Here is a 17397-nt window from a genome sequence, read left to right on the forward strand (position 1 = left end):
GCAACTGCAACCTCGCTGCAACCTCTCTCCGAGGGTCGTAAGTGCAAGTAGGTAACAAAAGGGTTAAAAAGAAAGTGTTAGAGTGCAGATGGCCAAATAGTCATCCCCACCAGTGAGTCAGCCAGTCAGGCAATCAGTCAACAGTTGGGCGATGAGTGCACAACGATACGTGAGCATTACATCCTCTCCCACAGAGATGCAGAGGCAAAGTTTCATGGCTGTGAAGTTCCAAGGCTGAAACGTACAGGGGCGGGGGGGGGGGCGCCGACTGAAGATATGCACCAGGCAACCTTGAACCATTTTTTCTTAACCCCTTCTTCACATCTGCCCTCCGCTGCTGCATTTCGGACCTCCTCTCAGGGAAAATTAAATACAAATACAGGCATTTGAAAAGCTGCAGATTATATGAAATACAATTTTTGGACTTTCATATTGAAATGAGGTGCAGTGGCAGCTTGTGCAGCCTCCGTCAGATTTGGTGCCAAACTGATTATTCCACAGAAGAAGGCCCTGCTCTCTGTGCTCACACAGCGCTGGGATGCCGGATAGCACAGCTGCCACAAAGGCTACAATTTACCAACTCTGGCTTCATACATTTTGATCTATTGCTCCCCTCGACTGTTAGCATTTCATTTGAGCTGTAGGGAAGTTGAAAGGGGGCATTTTTTCTTTTTTCTTCACCTACATCTCTCTCTCCTCCCACTCTCCTTCCTCCCTTCCTTCAATCGTCACCTTCCCTGCATTTTTTCCCTTTCATTCTGACACATATTCTCTCTATCTCTCTTCCCTTTGCTCTCCCCCCGGCCTGGTGTTGGAGAACAAATGGAGCTTCAAGGCTTAACAAATTTGTCTTTTTACATTGCACATGCGGTCTTTTACATTGGATGTGAGGTAACTTAAGATTGTATGAGTAAGTATTAAGGACGGGTCAGAGGAGGCCTCTTTTATGGCACAGGCCTTTAGGGGAGAGAAGGAAGAGGAGAAAGGAGAAGAGAGGTAAAAAAGATTAATAAATGTGCCAAGGCCTCATTTTAATTGAACTTGAAGCATATGTTGCAAGTATGTACAATCTGTCCCAGATGTTTACTCCGACCATGTGCGGCTCTTCCCAGTGCACCACAAGGCAGCTATTAGCTGGATAACCTTTGCTCCAGAGGCTAAATGGGGTATTACATGGCCAAAAAGTAGAGCACCTGTTTTTCATTGCAGAGAGGACCCCTTGCAGGCTTTTTGCCTTGGATCACCACATGTGTTTTGACTTAACAGATTGTTGGGCAGACGTGAAAAGTGTCTTTCTTGTGAGCAAGCATTGATATTAGTCACTTAATCTCAATGAAAGTCCAACATCAAGACTAATTGATGGGGATGGCTCAGTTGTTAAAGCCAAACAGGCAGGCACATGACGGCTCAAGGAATGTCAGACATGAACCATTTTTTTTCTTCTCCTTCTCCCCGACTCCCCCGCATTTTGTGTTTGAGTGTGTGTGCTGACCTTCAATGTGGAATGTTGCTCGATTCCTATTGCCTACACACACACCACACACACACACACAAACACCCCCACACACACACACACCCCACACACACACACACACAAACACACACACACACACACACACACACACACACACACACAAACACACACATGCATGAAATATGCCCCAGTTTTTAACCTCAATTTTCAATAAAACTAATTTTAAACACGGTGGCAGGATGCAGGTGCATTTCTTTCCAAAGCTCATTAGTGATGCAGTACATAGATGGAACACACACAGTAAAAATTGACGCTTCAAAATAAAATTCAACATATATGCCATGTGAAAGCCAGTGTGCTACAGTAAAGAGGCTTTTAAGATAAATAGGGTTTTCACACTGTAGATTCAGATGGTCCAAAAGAACCACTTCGTTTTAATGCAGAACAATTTTCAATGTGTGTGAATGTAATGTAATGTCGGAAGAATCACGGGGGTCACCAGCACACTGTCATTATCTTACTCTGCAGTTTATATGCGTCTTCCTAATAGGAGATATTGAATTGAGATGAAATCATAAACTGTTCCCTTTTTTTCTATCTATTTTGGACGTGCTCTGAAAATGTATCCAATATGCTATAGTTAAATACAAGTTATTATCTGATATCTACATATAACTTATTCACTCTCGCAGTCCTACAAGTAATACATAGCTGAAGATCAGTAACATCACAGTTATATTACTAGAAATACACCTGAATGACGGATTACCATCAGAACATACATTTGACTTGGTCAGCCTTGTGCCATGTTCATCTCCTTCCTAGTAACACTGATTATTTATTATTATAGTCAGGATTGACTTTGTTTTGGAAAATTATGTTTCGAGCCTTTAACTCATAATCTAATAGACCTTTATTGTGGCAGACATTTTGACTTGTCATGTTAGATGGAGCACATGCGTACATTAAAACACAGGAAATGGCTTCATTCATGCAAATACCAGGGCCCTGACACTGGCTACAACCCCAAGATTTCTATTTTTATTCTGTCTTTTGTGAGTTTTATATGTTTCCCCCTGTGTTTTTGTGCCAATTCAAAATCTTCCGATTCAGCTTAAAATAGCGTTGAGAGAATGAGGTAGAGTGAGGTACAGCATTTCCAACCCAGTGCTATATATACAGGCTCCTGGCTGCAGGGGCTTCAGTGTGCAATCTAGCCTGTGATGTCTCCCTCTCACCTGTGGGGTGACCGTCCAGAGCTGGCATGAGGCAATCACCTGCGGCTCTGCATGGGTGCAACTGTTTGTGCGCTTCGATATGTTTGTGTGTTTGTGTGAGAGCGCCTTTGCTAGAGTGGCTCAACTGCCTCCCAGAGGAGAGAGGGGGGGGGGGCTTACTGGAAAAAACGGAGTGTGTGTGTGTAAGAGAGAGAGAGACTGAGCGAGGAGATTACCCCTCACACGGTTGACTGGTCACTGAAGCGCTCGTGCTCCGCTCAGCTAGGCTCCACTAGCCTCAGGAGGACCTGACACCGATAAGATACACATTGCAATCATGTCCTGCTCACGGGCTTACTGCTCGGTGCACTCCTTCTCTCTTTCTCTCCCTGCGTCTATCTATCTCTATCTCGCTCGCACACACACACGCACCTACTTTCTCGTCTCCCGTTTCTCGCTCATTTTCCACTTCCATCTCCCTCACGTGCACGGTGGATGGTAAACGCATAGTAGATATTATTCATTAGCTATTATTGATCTGTAAAATCTGAACTTTTAACTTTTATTAAGGCCAATTTATTTACCCAGTTGGTCTCCACAGGAATCAGCAATTAGATTTTTTTCTTCTTCCAATTTGAAGGTCAAACCACTTTCCATGACTAATTTTGTCCCTTTTAGGCATCGGCTTATTAATTATGTCATACGGGGTCATGATACCATTCTGAAGAATTGAGGATAGTTTTCTTTCGTGTATTTACATCTAACATGACATTCAATTAATTGTCTAAATGTGGTAATTAAGCAAACCCCTGGTCACAAAAAGGTTACAGTAAGTTTGGATGCACATCTGGTGGAGGCTAATGGTGTTTTCCTTATCGCTTGGCAGTCTTACCGATGACTCCACTGTGCATATGAGACTGAGAATACAAGATCCTCTCTGTTTCTTCATCTCTCCTGCCAAACGCTCGTCTTCATACCCCTCAATATCTCTTTATCCCCCTCATCTGTACTGCTGAGACAGCCGCTCCACCCTCTGATGCTTTCCCTGTAGGTATGACTCATGCACACACATGTTCACACGCACAATCCTACACGTGTGTGTTTATTAATTGGCTATGGGATCAGCACATTTCACCACTTCCCATCCTGCAGGCCTGATTTTTAACATACATTGTCTGTCTGTTGTCTTTCCTTCCCCCACCCCATCTATGTCACAGCTTCCTACTTTTCTTCTGTGTACCATTAAGCGAGCGCCTCAAGTGCCTCTGCTCTCCGCTCCATGAAATGTTAAATAAGGCACACACTTTAACTCAGTGTGAATATGGTTAAAACAGTTTTTTCCCCGACTTATCTCCAGATAGCATACGGCGCCGCACTGCACCTTCCCCGAGCCCTGGCGCTCCCCTCTCTGTCCCAGTCACGGCACTGCGCTGATCGCTCAGATAGTGACTTGGCATAATGTAATTGGACTAAAGAGAGCACTGGGAATTATATCAATGTTCTGCAAAATAAAATAAAAAAAGAGTGTGACTGAAATTTTTGTTCTGGGGGGAGGCTATTGAGCGGGGTTGTCCTCTGGTATCAAGGGGGTGTTCTCAGAGGCTGAGGAGGGGCGGGGGGGGAGAAAAAGTTTGAATGTCTGTGTTCTTTTCTTCTCGCCGCCTGTGAAGGATGAAAAGCGTCACGCTGTAAAAGATGCTTTTGACTTTTCCGCTTCATTTTTCTTCCCATCTCACTCTGTGTGCGTGTGTGTGTGTTTTTTCCATTGTTCAGCAGAGACGCTGGTAGGAACTGCATTTTAATCATGTTTGGCTAATAGAGAGAGGAATGAAAACAAAAAGGAGGGTGAAAGAGGCATGCAGGGGTATTGTCTCTCTATGCAAAATACACTGCATTGTTTGTTTGTTTTTCCCTCTTTGTTACACACATACATCAGGTGGATCATCCCTCACTATTTCTATTCCCCCCAGATACACATCTCCTGCTTTGTCTTCTGCTGTCATCTCTCCCTCATTCTCTGACTCCGTCTTTCTCTTAACACTTCTACTTTAACTCAGCTTTTTGTTATTTAAATTATTTTTTTCCACTTTGGGTCTTTTTTTTGTAGTTTTATTATGTATACCTGCACTTTAACACCATTTAAGTACTCACTACTGTCATTGTTGAGATTGTAGACTAGATGTTCCTCTGCATATCGCTATATGAAATAATTCACCAAATAAAAGCCTCACGTGGCTTTTAAATCCATCCTGTTTGTACCTATCAAATACAAAAGTCTAGACAAAGGTGAGTATTGTAAAGTGCCTACGTTTTGGTGGGAGACAATATTATACACACACATGGCACAGCCTTGTTTCTTCAAGACCCCACTTGTAAAGCATCCAGTATTTTTTTCTCTCTAACCCTTTCACCTTAATTTCTGTGGGTTGTAAAGAGAAAATCTCACTGTAATCTATCCACAAGGACCCTAAACCCGGCCCCTGGGAGGATGGCTGTGATAAAAACCATATCCTCGAGGATATGTTGGCTTCCTGGCACTTTGAGTGGATACGAACGATGGTGGTAAGTGGGCATGTGTGTGGCTCTGGCACTTGACTCCTGATGGTGTGTGTCGCTGTCTTCCGGTTTCCTATTAGTTCATCGTCTGTCCAGCGGCCTCTGTCTACGTCTTGTCGGGGGTTTGTGTACACAGCACCTGTTCCCTGTCCGCGTCTCAATTAACACCCACGCACTGCACGTTCGGCCCGCAACCTTAACCCCACCTCGAGGCCTCCGCCCCTGCCTGCTCTCCAAGGTGATGGGGACCTTAATGGAGCTCCAGCATGGAAGGCTGATTCCGTGTTCTTGTGTGACTTCCCTGTGTCACTGTAGACCTTTTCCCCTCTGACGTTAGAGCTGTAGATTGAGGTGTGACAACTTAGTTTCTTCTTGTGGGACTTCTGGCTCTGGGGTACTTCAAGGGTGACACTGGGATTGATTTGAGAGTAGTTGTACTAGTGTAGAATGTTATTTGTAAAGTGACAGGGACCATAGGGGAATCAAATCTCATAGTAGTTTATTGTACTTTTATTTTTGTTGCCAAAAATAAACTTTTAGATTGAGATATTTTTTAAAAGCACTAAGTACATCTCTCTCAGAAATAAGAGTTGTTTTCACACTTTATAACTTGGTGTGTGTGTGTGTGTGTGTGTGTCGTGGATTTGAGCGCACTTTTTCTAAATAGTTGCTACAGAAACAGTCAAACTACTTCATATTACTAAAGCAAATCCCACTGCTCATTATGCCTAATGCAGCAATGTCTTCTCCCCCAACCGTTATTGTTCTGAAACACGTGCACACAAGCGGCTGAAGCAACTGAACTTTTTGACTGATGAACTATGCATCAAAGCGCTTCGACGAGCACTCGCTGCACTGTAGGTGAGGAGTTACTCGTGCGCTCTCATCCGCCCAAAGTAACTCTCTCCGAGACTCTCACCGGATAGGATGTCGAAGATGGCACACACTCAGCCCTCCCGGCCTCTCATTGGACAGAATGTGGAGCACAACACTTGACAGCGGTGTCGTCTGAATTTGAAAGTCAGACATGTAAGGAGGCAGCCGCCACCTTTTCTTTTAACAAGAGTCATAAATCTGTAATGAGCACAGAGAGGATGCATATTTTATTTACTTTTTTGAAGACGTGATCCCTTCACTTCATAGCGATGCACTCTCGCTCGTTTTTTTTCCCCCTTCCAAAACAGAGTTTAAAACAGTGGCTGTTACAACAGTTTCTATCGCCTGTCTCTCTGTGAACATGGAGCTGTAATTAAAAGTACGGCGAAGTTTGCAAGTTTTACAGATCAAGGTGATGAATCACATCTAATTTAACCCAAACAAGACCAAGATATGATTTAATTAGTAAAAAGAAAAAAAAGAATTAAATGGAAAATAGAATAGATTCTTGTGGATGCATTTTCCTCCTTACAGAATCCCAAAAGTATGTGTATCTTAAAAATACATTTCTACCATAATTATCTATATTCTGCAACTTATCTAAAGACATAAAAGCCCATATGTTCTTTTCCTTTACTTGTTCTGTTGTAAGTCAGCACAGACCGAGACACTGAGACAGACAACTAGACAGAACAGTCTGACAGACGGATGGGGGAGATGGGCTGGAGCTGCTTAACCAGGCCAACAGAGGACAAGAGTAATGTTGTCCCATTCATCACACACTGCCAGGCATGGATCCCGGGGAAGGACAGGGGAAGGAGAGAGCAGGAGCAGGGGAGCAGAGGTGAGGCAGGGTGGGGGGGGCGGGGTGCAGGCTGGGTAGGGGATGGGTGGCATTCAGCAGGAGGTGAGGAAGGGGAAGTGATCAAGTGCAGAAGGTACAGGGTGGCCGTCGTGTGTGTGTGTGTGTGTGTGTGTGTGTGTGTGTGTGTGTGTGTGTGTGTGTGTGTGTGTGTGTGTGTGTGTGTGTGTGTGTGTGTGTGTGTGTGTGTGTGTGTGTGTGTCGTGGCCGACCTTGAGCCTGATGGAGTTGCTGGTGTGGTGGAGGTGATGGGAGGCCCCCAGGGGTAGATGGGGGGGAAAAGATGATCAGCGGCAAACAACCTCCCGTCACCCGGACACATTAGAGACGTGCACACAAGCGCACACTCATAACACCAGAAACCTTTCTCTTTAGGAGAGGAAGCAGAGGTCAAACTGAAAATAAGTCACCACCAACACCTCTACCTTTTATTCCCTCTTTCTCTCGTCCCCTCTATCCCTCTCTTTTACATACGTGTATATTTATCCTCGCTATGGGACTGGGCTGGGTGAAGAGATTAATTAGTACTAGAGAGCGTTGTCTGTCCGCTCCACCTTCAGCTGACAGTCTTAGTGCAGTTTGACTTTGGCCTTGTGTGCGCAAACCCTCAGCCAACAAAGATATTCTCATAGAAATCTTTGTGTTCCTCTGATACACACAGAAACACTTATTACGCTCTCCCCTCACATCCATGTGGGCCTGTGGGAAAGGGGACGCCGCTCCATGTCTCCTCGTGGCCTGATGAGAGCCAGGAGGACAGGCGGCGCATCTCAATGCCCAGGATAAACAGATATTTATGTGTTTATGATAAAAAAAAAAGGAGAAGGAGGGAAATAGAGATGTATCCCCCCCAATTCGCTCGTGGATTAGGTGTTGTGTTGAATAAATAAAATAAATAAATCAAATTAACATCTGCCTCTTTCACGTGGCGCTGGCAGGGTGCCAGGGTGCATGGTGGTCTCTGAGGCTGGGCCTTTGTCCCATCTTTCTGTCATATGCTGACATTCGGGAGATGTTCTTCTAGGCCACTAGGTCCCCAAGTCTTTTTTTATTTTTTTATTTTCCCCCCTGAGGAACTATTTTTAAATCCCAGTTGGTGAATTCTGTGACTTATCGCTCCACAGTAGAGTTTGTAATACTAATGACACTAATGGAAGATATTCAATTTATTTTTAAGGGCAGTAGTTTGTCTATATCTGTCCCGGTTTAGCCAAACTATTTAAATTGTCCTGTCTTGTAAACATTTGACTCACCATCAAAACATGTCCATTACTATGTACTCACTCTTCATGTTACTCTTATTTTGAAGGTAGACAATTTGAACATTGTATTATTTTGACTCGGAATTGTTACTCACATCTGGCACCAAAAATACCAATTTGTTGAACTGAATGCAACCATATGTTTTTGTATTTATTTGATTATTTGATTAATTCAATTTTTCTTTTTCATAAATTAGATTTTTTAGGGACAGATACGTATCTAGTTTAAAAATATACAGTAATTGCTAATTGCATGCACTCTTCATTATCCTGTCATTGCTAATCCCTACACAGGCTTTGGAAATTTAATTTGTCTGTTGCCCCTAAAGCATTCCTCAACTTTAGCAAAAGAAAAAAAACATTTTTTTTTCCTGGGGTGAAAATGGGAGGGGTCCTGACTCTCTCTGCAGTCACAAAATCAACAACAACGCTTTCAGACGCCCTTTGGGAGCCACATATTAGCATCCTGTCACATTTTATATGACATTTCAATTTTTTAACTGTGCTGCCAGACTGAGAGAGGAAAAAAGGAAAAACAAAGAAAAACAGGTGCAATTTTAGCACGGCAGCAATGAGCAGAAGCCAGTTGGGGTTCAGACTCATTTTGTGCTGTGATGGGATATATGCTGCTGCATTATAACCGTTAGGTTTTATCATTTTATGGTGCAACTCAGCAGGGAGGGCGACGCCATCGGAGGTTAAAACAGTCTCAAATGGCTCTCTCTATTTCCACCTAGCAGATATAGGACAGATATTTGAGTCCATCCGAACAGTCCTCAGTGACCTCTCTCTTGTTTAGCTCGGGGCCTTAGGTCAGTACAGAACAAACTGTCTTTGCAAAGTTTACAACTGCTCACTTTGCACTTTTGCATATAGACGTACTCTGCCGCGATGCTCTGAAAGAGAAATGGAGCAGTCGAGTACACAGAGGCATTGGGAATCCTTCTTTTGTTAAATATTTAATCAAGCGTTTCAAGGAGTTTACCACATTTGTTTACCACAGTTTACCAGCAAGTGCACTGTGGTTAGCCTGAGTGGGCTGTTTCTGTGTGTGTCTGTGTGTGTGTCTCTGTGTGTCTCTGTGTGTGTCTCCCTGGGCTCTCATAGTGTCACTGTGGGTTGTTTCTTCTTAACACATGCAAGCAACTTGAATCACTTTAACGAGCCTTCTTCGCCTCTGTCTCTCCTGATGGGAGCGCTCCCATGATGCAGCCTGCTTCGCACACTCTTACGTAGGGCGGCTCGGTGCTGAACTGACGGCTGCTCGGCTGAGATTTCATATCACACATCCAAACAATGATGCAAACTTTGGACATAACCACAAAAAATGCAAATATTGTCCTTAAATGGCAATAAATCAGTAAATATTTACTATTACCAACTTAATTGGAGTTAATTGATGTCAAAGAATGGCATTCATAGTCTCAATGCAGTTTTTTTTTATTTAATACATGGTAATAATTTGCTCTGCACTTTACCCTGAACTCACATCACACTTTTCTATATAGTAGATTATAAAAAAGGATCTTTCATAGAAGAGATAAACCATCGCACAAGAAACGACAGAGAATGAATAATAAAGGCAGATTCCATTGTATTTATATTAACTATACGAGAATGTATTGCAGACACACAAATTACCAAGCATTAGCCAGAGTGCTGATGTTCAAAACAGTCTATATGTGTGAATGCTTAATTATATGCAGGGTTTTGATATTCTTGCATATATATTTTTTACCTGATCATACTGCTCCTGCTGAGCAGCATAGGCAGTCATTTTGCATCCATTGTTTTAAATCAGATGTAGAGCAGTTGCTGCAGAAAACAAGCCATAGATCTTTGAAGATTCATGTCAAAATTAGATGGTTTAAAAAAATAACACAATTAATGGCATTGCATGTTGTGTTATGCAGTATGCACTGTACTGTACTTCGTATACAGGGAAACATGGTATACTGTATGTACCTGACAGAAGTATAATTTTTTCAATAGGTGAAACAGTCGAGAGTGAATGCTCTGTCATCTCCAGTGATAATTTGTAGAGCGCAGACTGAACTGGCAGTTACCGTAACGTGTCGTTGGCGTTAACACATTACAGATGAATCTACGCTCGCAGTCTATCAGAATGCGTGATGCTAAACTCATTAGGCAGCCTTATTACGCTATCTGTCTGCACGAGTCAAGCCGTGTAGCAGCATCCATCAGAGCGCTGTTGTCAGAAGTGTTGGGATTTGTAGCATTCTTTGAGCATTAACATGACTTGCAACTGAAGCCAAGTCAGAGCGAGCGGCCTCAGAGACTTCTCTTTATTAGCCGTGCCTTCAGGTCTCCAAACAAACCCACTTAGTTTCCCTGACACACACAGGAAGAGACGGATGGAAATAAACGAGTCTCCTGTAATAACCCTGCTCCTCGGTCTGAGTGGGACCCGAAGCTGGTCAGGACTGGAAAAGCACGTTCTCATTACAAATCACGCGTTAGGTCGTGGTTAACTCTTGACACACATTCTTTAATAAATAATAAAACACACAAAGCATGACAAAATCTTGATTTACTAATAATAATAATAGAGATGGATCCACACTTGCCCCCCCCCGGTTCAAATTAAATGTGTAATTCAACGGAAAGCTTCTTTTAATTTTAGCAGTGATGTTTGAATTAGTGGACGACCAATATGGGTATTTCAATATTTAAAAATAAGTGTGCCTTGTCTCTAATTGCTTAAGTAAATCAGAATATCCTCATGCATACTTATTTTTAATGTCTGCAGCAATTTCTGTTCACTTGCCTTGTGAGCGACTGAGCGATCGGCTGTTCCCTAGTGTTAACGTCCTGTCTCTCTGTCAGTGGGCACATTACGGTCTCACAGAAACTTTCCCAGTACGAAGGAAACTGCTTGTAAAAGTCAAAGGCCCTCATCCTCTAATCAGTGTCAGGATATGATATCGTTTGTAGAGTCACACAGCAAGACCAGGTGTGCAGATCAACCTTATCTAATAGCTGTAGGGTGTGTGTGTGTGTGTGCGTGTGTGTGTTTGTGCATATTAGGTTGCGTTATAAGAACAGGTTGCCTGGCTCCATATGTGCACAGTGTGCGGGGAAGCTGGGAAAACAAGGTTCTCCGTGGCCCTCTCTGTTATTGCTACCTCCCGCCTCCCTGAGCCGTGTTTGAAGACAGGAAATAGGAGTCAGACCGCAGTCCGAGGGGCATGTGGCAATGGTTTATACTCCGTCGACCTCTGACCTATCCTCTCCACCCCCGCCCGCTCTCTCACACCACTCCCCTGGCCCTCAAACACTCTCCCCTGAGTGCGGGCCCGAAAATAAAATGGCCTGACCCGGCCCAGCCCGGCTCGGCTCGGCCTAACCCAGCCCAGCACAATAGACCCTGCGTTCTGAGATTTGTTTGAGCGAGGAATGAAAAACAGATGGACTCTGAGGAGAGAGCTGAGAAGAGGAGGAGAGACGGAGGGAGAAAGAAAGGGAGTCTTGTAAAATATTTGCGAAGAAAAATAACCCAGGGACTCTGTCTAATTATATCTATTTGTCTTGTGTGGTTTTGCTTGGGAGGCCATGTGGTCTCTGTGACTCTCTGGTTCATTTTTCACATTATCTGATCCGAGGACAGCGAGCAAGAAGAAGAGGGTGGGTTTGGGGGCAGCAGGGCGGTGGGTGGGAGAGCCGGGTCTCAGTGGGAGGATTGTGGTGAGGTTGGGGGGGGGGGGGGGGGTCGCATGGAGCCAAATGTGGTAAAGGCCTCTGGGGTCCTGGAGGTTTTATGTCTTTGATTGCTTCACTGTCCTCTTTGGGTATAATGATCCGGATTAGTCCAAGTTTTACTTCTAATGTCCATCCATCTTCATCAATAACACGGCCATTACTATACATGATGGTTCTCTAAGAGAAGAGAAATATTGTATTCTGTGGCCATGGAAGATTGAACCATCTCCTTTCATAACAATAAAGTTTTTTTACGGTTTTGGTTTTCTTGCGTCATCCTTGTTGCTTTATTTGGAGTTACATTATTCAGACGGCTGTGTAAAATATCCCAAATCGTATCTAGTGTTATCCTTATCTTCCCCTGAATCTTATCCTTTGTGTTTTTTAATTTGCAATTCTTTTACAAATACTTTCAACAATAGAGGAAAAGGGCCCATTACTTTATCAACTGACAAAATTATGAATATTCACTATGTAATACATTTAGATGACAATAGAAAACAGAAACCTTTAGTGAGGTAGCTTTCAGCTGCTGGAACACTCTACTTGAGGACCTTAGAGCTGCACTATAACCCTATAGCTGAAAACCTGTATCTTCAGCCTGGCTTTTGATTAAGTAGGGTTTATAGACATTATTTTATTGAATCTATAATTTTGATTAAATTCTATCCGTCCCTTAATATTATTTGTATGTTTTATCCCATTTATTGACTTTTGTTTCTTCAATTTAATTATCTTAAATTGTTTTTGTTATTTTTGCTTTCAAAATCTTTTTTATGGTGTCTCATTGTCAGCATTTTTATTTGTTTTGTGTGATTCTTGTCTCATCAGGCGATTGTGAAGCACTTAAAACTGCACTAACTTGAATGAAAGGTGATATACCAATCAAGTTTGATTGATTGATTGATTGGTTGATTGATTGAGAGTTGCTGGCAGGTTTCTCTCTGGAACATGATGATCTTATAATGAAAGTCTTTTGTTCTTATTCCCCTTACTGTCGCCTTACTGCAATCTGACCACATATAAACGCACCACTGGACGCCCTAATCTCTTAAACCTTCTTCTGATTGTAATAAGATATTCCTCCTCTTCTGGTCATGTCCTGCTTTTGTCTCCCCAGCATGCCCACCAATCACATCCAGGCACCACAGCCGGTCTGCGTGTTGATGTCCCGACTCAGCCAACGTTCACTCTCCGTCACCTCATTCTGTCCACATCCATCCTGTCCCTGCCTGTCAGTCAGTCAGTCAGTCAGTCAGTCAGTCAGTCAGTCAGCAGGCAGCTTGTTGCATGACTTCTTCAAAATGTTTCACTTTGTCTCAGTAGGTGGGGGGTTGTGGGTTGGAGGACATTTTACGTTGCCTGCCTGGTTTGTGGTTTCTGCCCTCGGTTCACACGCAGTATTCTCAAGTGCTCAACCACCAAAGTTTGCAAAGGAGGAGCTCTTCATGGTGGCTGATGGCGTTAATAAGGATGATAATGATGTCACGGCTGGTGACATCATCACAGTGTGCCAGCCAGCCGAACAAAAGAGGGCTCTGCCCGGTCTTCCTAGCTGTCTTGGCAGCAGCAGAGAGAGGGAGAGAGAAAGAGAGAAAGATTGATGTATCCATTCGGCTTTCAGTTTAATTCTGTCTCTCTATTCACGTATTCAAATTTTCCTGTGTGAGCTTTAGTGAGGAGGAAAACATTTTGATTTGTTCTGCCGACTTTATATCTCTATTACTGCCTGGAATGAAAGCGCTCTGTCAGTTCATGCAGGATATCCGATGATTTGGCTCCTCACTCCAAATCTTCGACGCTATTTAAAATGTATTGTTTTCGCAAAGATGCCTCTGTCTCCTCACCCCTCTGTCTCTCTCCTCCCGTCTCTCCTCTGTCTCACCCAATCGCTTCCAACCTCACCCTTGCTTTCTTTCTCCCTCGCCTACATCTCTATCTGTCCTCTCGCAGGACTCGGAGAGAAAGGGCTTCATGAACAAGATTTATGCCATTCAGGACGTGTGCATCAGCGTGCAGAATGCGCTGGATGAAGTGGCCTCCTATGGCGAGAGGATAAAGAAGTGAGTCGTAAGCCTGCTCCTCGGCACCCGGCCTGCTCCACTCCGCTTTGCTCCGCACGTCCCAGTGTTTTGGGGTTTTTTTCCGCAGTGCCAGGTTGTCCCACTTCCTCTTGCCAGTCTGAGACACAAAGGCAGCCAGTCTGTCTTCGTCAGTCACATCTCACTTAACCCTGCGTGACCTCTCAACTGAATCATGCCCATCCTTGATTAAAATCACGTCTCTGCACATGCACACACACACAAGCCCTTTACTTACTGAACTCTCCTGCAGGTGCCCTGACTTTTATATAGATGCATCAAAAGCAAAGAGAAAGCCCGAGACTGATTTGATTAGAGCCCATGTTGTGTTCTTTTTAAATTTTTAATCAAACTGAAACATTTGTGACTTGTGTTCTAAAACTAAGATCATTTAACTGATTAGACGCTAAGAATAACATTGGGTCCGACTCCCATCACGTTTTGACTCTGCCATGCCGACCTCTAAGAAGTGTGAAGAAGTTGTAGTACAGAAGTATTAAAATACCTTCTATTCCTCCTGTTGACATTCTTTATCAGCATGTTTGGCCGGACTGGTATTTTCCATGTCTCCTAATTTTAACAGGCCCATTTCCCCCTCTCTCTCTCTCTCTCTCTCTCTCTCTCTCTCTCTCTCTCTCTTTGCAGCACATTTAACTGGACTGTGCCTTTCTTAAGCTGGCTGGCCATTGTGGCTCTGGGATTGGCCACCACCATCATCTACTTCATCCCTCTACGATACATCGTGTTGGCCTGGGGTGAGCTAATGTCAAAGATGTTTCTTCATAAGCACAATAAAGATACCTGTGCGGTGCCTGTTCTAAACCTGCCTTGTTACATTGTTCTGTTCTCTTGGTCTGTGTTAATGATCAGGTTCAGATTTATTCCCTGTCATTAGTCCTCCTCAAACAGTTCCACAATATACTCTTCACTTTTTATTGATTGTGTGCAAAGCTTTTTAGAAAAACTGTTGCAGAATGAAGTTAAAAAAATGTGTGTTCATCCTCTCTGGTTTTTCTGCAAAGAAGACTTTATAGTCAATGTTTACTGTTCATATGTGTGGCTTATATACAAGTTAGAATGTTATACCAAGTGTTATTTAGTCATATGTTGCATGTCGGTTATTTTAGAGGTTCGTAAAGCAACTGACACAATCAGAACCAAATTAAAAGCTTTGTAGTTCATATTGATATAAAGCAGCAAAACAAGATAAATTACTAAAGAGGAAGTGATTGTATGAATATTGCTCGGAGAACAACAGGCTGGCTTTAAAATCAATTTTATTAATACTGAATGTATCGCATGCGCCAATTGCAACACATTCCTCGGGCCGTAAAGAATACACGTGACAAATGTGAAGCCGATAAGATGAACAGATATGGGTAAACCACATACAAACAGAGACAGACGTTTGTGGATTTAGTAGGGTAGACAGATAAATTAGTGGCTTTGCAAGGCAATTTCCTTAGTTGTGTTCCAGCGTCAACAACAATCACGAGGGTTTAAATAACTTGTCTGACACACAGGTCGTGCTCATGTCCACCCTCTGTTTTTCTCTCTACAGGGGTGAACAAATTCACCAAGAAGCTGCGAGACCCTTACAACATTGACAACAACGAGCTGCTGGACTTTCTGTCCAGAGTGCCCTCAGATGTACAAGTGGTGGGTGAACTGTCCACTTTCATCTTTCTTTATCTTTTTGACAAACACGTCTGTCGGATGCAGACATGGGCAAGGGTTAGGGGCTCCTTTTATCATCTCCTCTGTCTCCGTCTGTTCTCCTTCTTTTTCCTCCTCTCAGCCGCTGGCTCCTTACTCTTTTATTTTTCATGTCTATCCTTTGGTTGAGCCACACAGACTTCTAATCAAATTACTTCAAAGTCATTTCTGTGTTTTGCTATTAATAACCTCCACGTCCAATTCAATTTCCACATACAAAGCTGGAGCTGTGTAATATAACAGGGTTAAGTGAGTTTAGTGCCCGGCGTATAACTAGGTTGATTGACTCCATACACTCGCACACAATTACCGTTGGCTGGTGTTTCCCAGCTATGCTAGTAATTTGAACAGAGTGTAAACCAACAGTTAACCAGCTCCATGCGGTTTTGCTTCTACATTAACCGTGAGATCAGATTAACTCTGTGGCTGAAGACTACAGATGCTTTGCTAGGTAAAATATATTTGTGTGTGTGTGTAATGTAACGTGCTGTGCTGCTCAGGACAAAGTGCAGTTTAAACTGCAATTAAGCGGCAGCTTGTGAAAGCCGTTGTGTTATCCAGCACCGATGGTGTCCGCTGTGGCCGTTAAGCCCTGCTGTGCGGGGTTCAGTACACACGCACATGCACACATACTCCGGCTGAGGCCGAACGACCCGGGGCCACATCAGACCAATCCCCTGCCACATCAGTGCTAACACACTTCCTCTTTGATCGCTTGTTGCCTGCGACTTCTTTCATCTTTACAGGGTCATAATCCTTGGTCCTCTACACACCCCTGCCAGCCCGTCGTGTTCTCCCCCTTTTCTGCCCCCGTGCAGTTTTACACTTTCATAGTTTACTGGGGGCTGCAGAAGCAGTAGGCACAAGGCAGGTAGTGATCGGCTTAAATGAGCCCAAGCTGTCCCCTCTGGTAAAGTGCAGCCACCTTACACACCTGGAGCCTGGAAGAGCGGACCGGCGAGGAGGCCCAGGCCCGGCAGGTACAGCGACTTTACAAGGCCCCTAATGAGGGCCTGCTGGCTGGGGAAGGTGGGGGCAGACATGCTGCTCTGGTCTGGTGCCCATGCTGCTGGAGTTGTGCCTACTGTATAAGTAAGACTTTAAGTGCTACTGTTACAGTTATTGCTGCAGCTGGTGGAATGGTAATTGTTGCCAGGTTTCACTGACAGTTTGGAGACTTACTGAGTCATGTGGGTGATAGACGGAGGAGAGGGGTAAGAATAGATGTTTGTGAGGGAAGATGGAAATGGAGAAATGGAAGCAGAAATGAGGACAGAGAGCACAAGTAGAGTCGATTGAATGTTGGATATGACTAGTTTGATTATTTAAGGCAGGGTAGTTTTATTTGTATCAATAAAATAATGTCATTGAAATTTAGATTCACTGCTTAGTCAGCTGATAAAGTACCTGTACTGATCTCTTTCTCATTGAATCCTGTAAGGTTAGTTTTCTCCACCCTGTTCTCTGGTCGTTGATCTAAAAACAGAACAGAACGTTCTGATCTCCGATGCGTCCCGCCGCTGCCTCCGGTGGTGGGTTCACCTCAACGCCTGCCCCTGCCTTGCCGGGTCATAGCTGTCTGTGGGGATTAAGCCCCTGAGGCTTTTCAGCGATGCAGAGAGGTGTTGGGGTC

The 17397-nt window shown here is 43.8% G+C and overlaps 1 protein-coding gene across 7 annotated transcripts in view; it reads left to right on the forward strand.

Moving 5' to 3' along the window:
* Positions 1-17397, forward strand: part of mctp1a (multiple C2 domains, transmembrane 1a) — a 143255-nt gene that overhangs the window by 115228 nt on the left and 10630 nt on the right. For 5 of the 7 annotated variants that reach the window (XM_034595301.1, XM_034595293.1, XM_034595294.1 and 2 more), the window contains 4 exons: positions 5155-5253; positions 13921-14030; positions 14694-14803; positions 15610-15707. In XM_034595301.1, coding sequence (XP_034451192.1) covers positions 5155-5253; positions 13921-14030; positions 14694-14803; positions 15610-15707 — 417 coding nt within the window. The remainder of the gene's footprint in view (positions 1-5154; positions 5254-13920; positions 14031-14693; positions 14804-15609; positions 15708-17397) is intronic. The other 2 variants (XM_034595297.1, XM_034595298.1) reach the window with 1 other exon arrangement.

This window comes from Hippoglossus hippoglossus, chromosome 9 (genome assembly GCF_009819705.1).
Source record: "Hippoglossus hippoglossus isolate fHipHip1 chromosome 9, fHipHip1.pri, whole genome shotgun sequence".
NCBI lineage: Eukaryota > Metazoa > Chordata > Actinopteri > Pleuronectiformes > Pleuronectidae > Hippoglossus > Hippoglossus hippoglossus.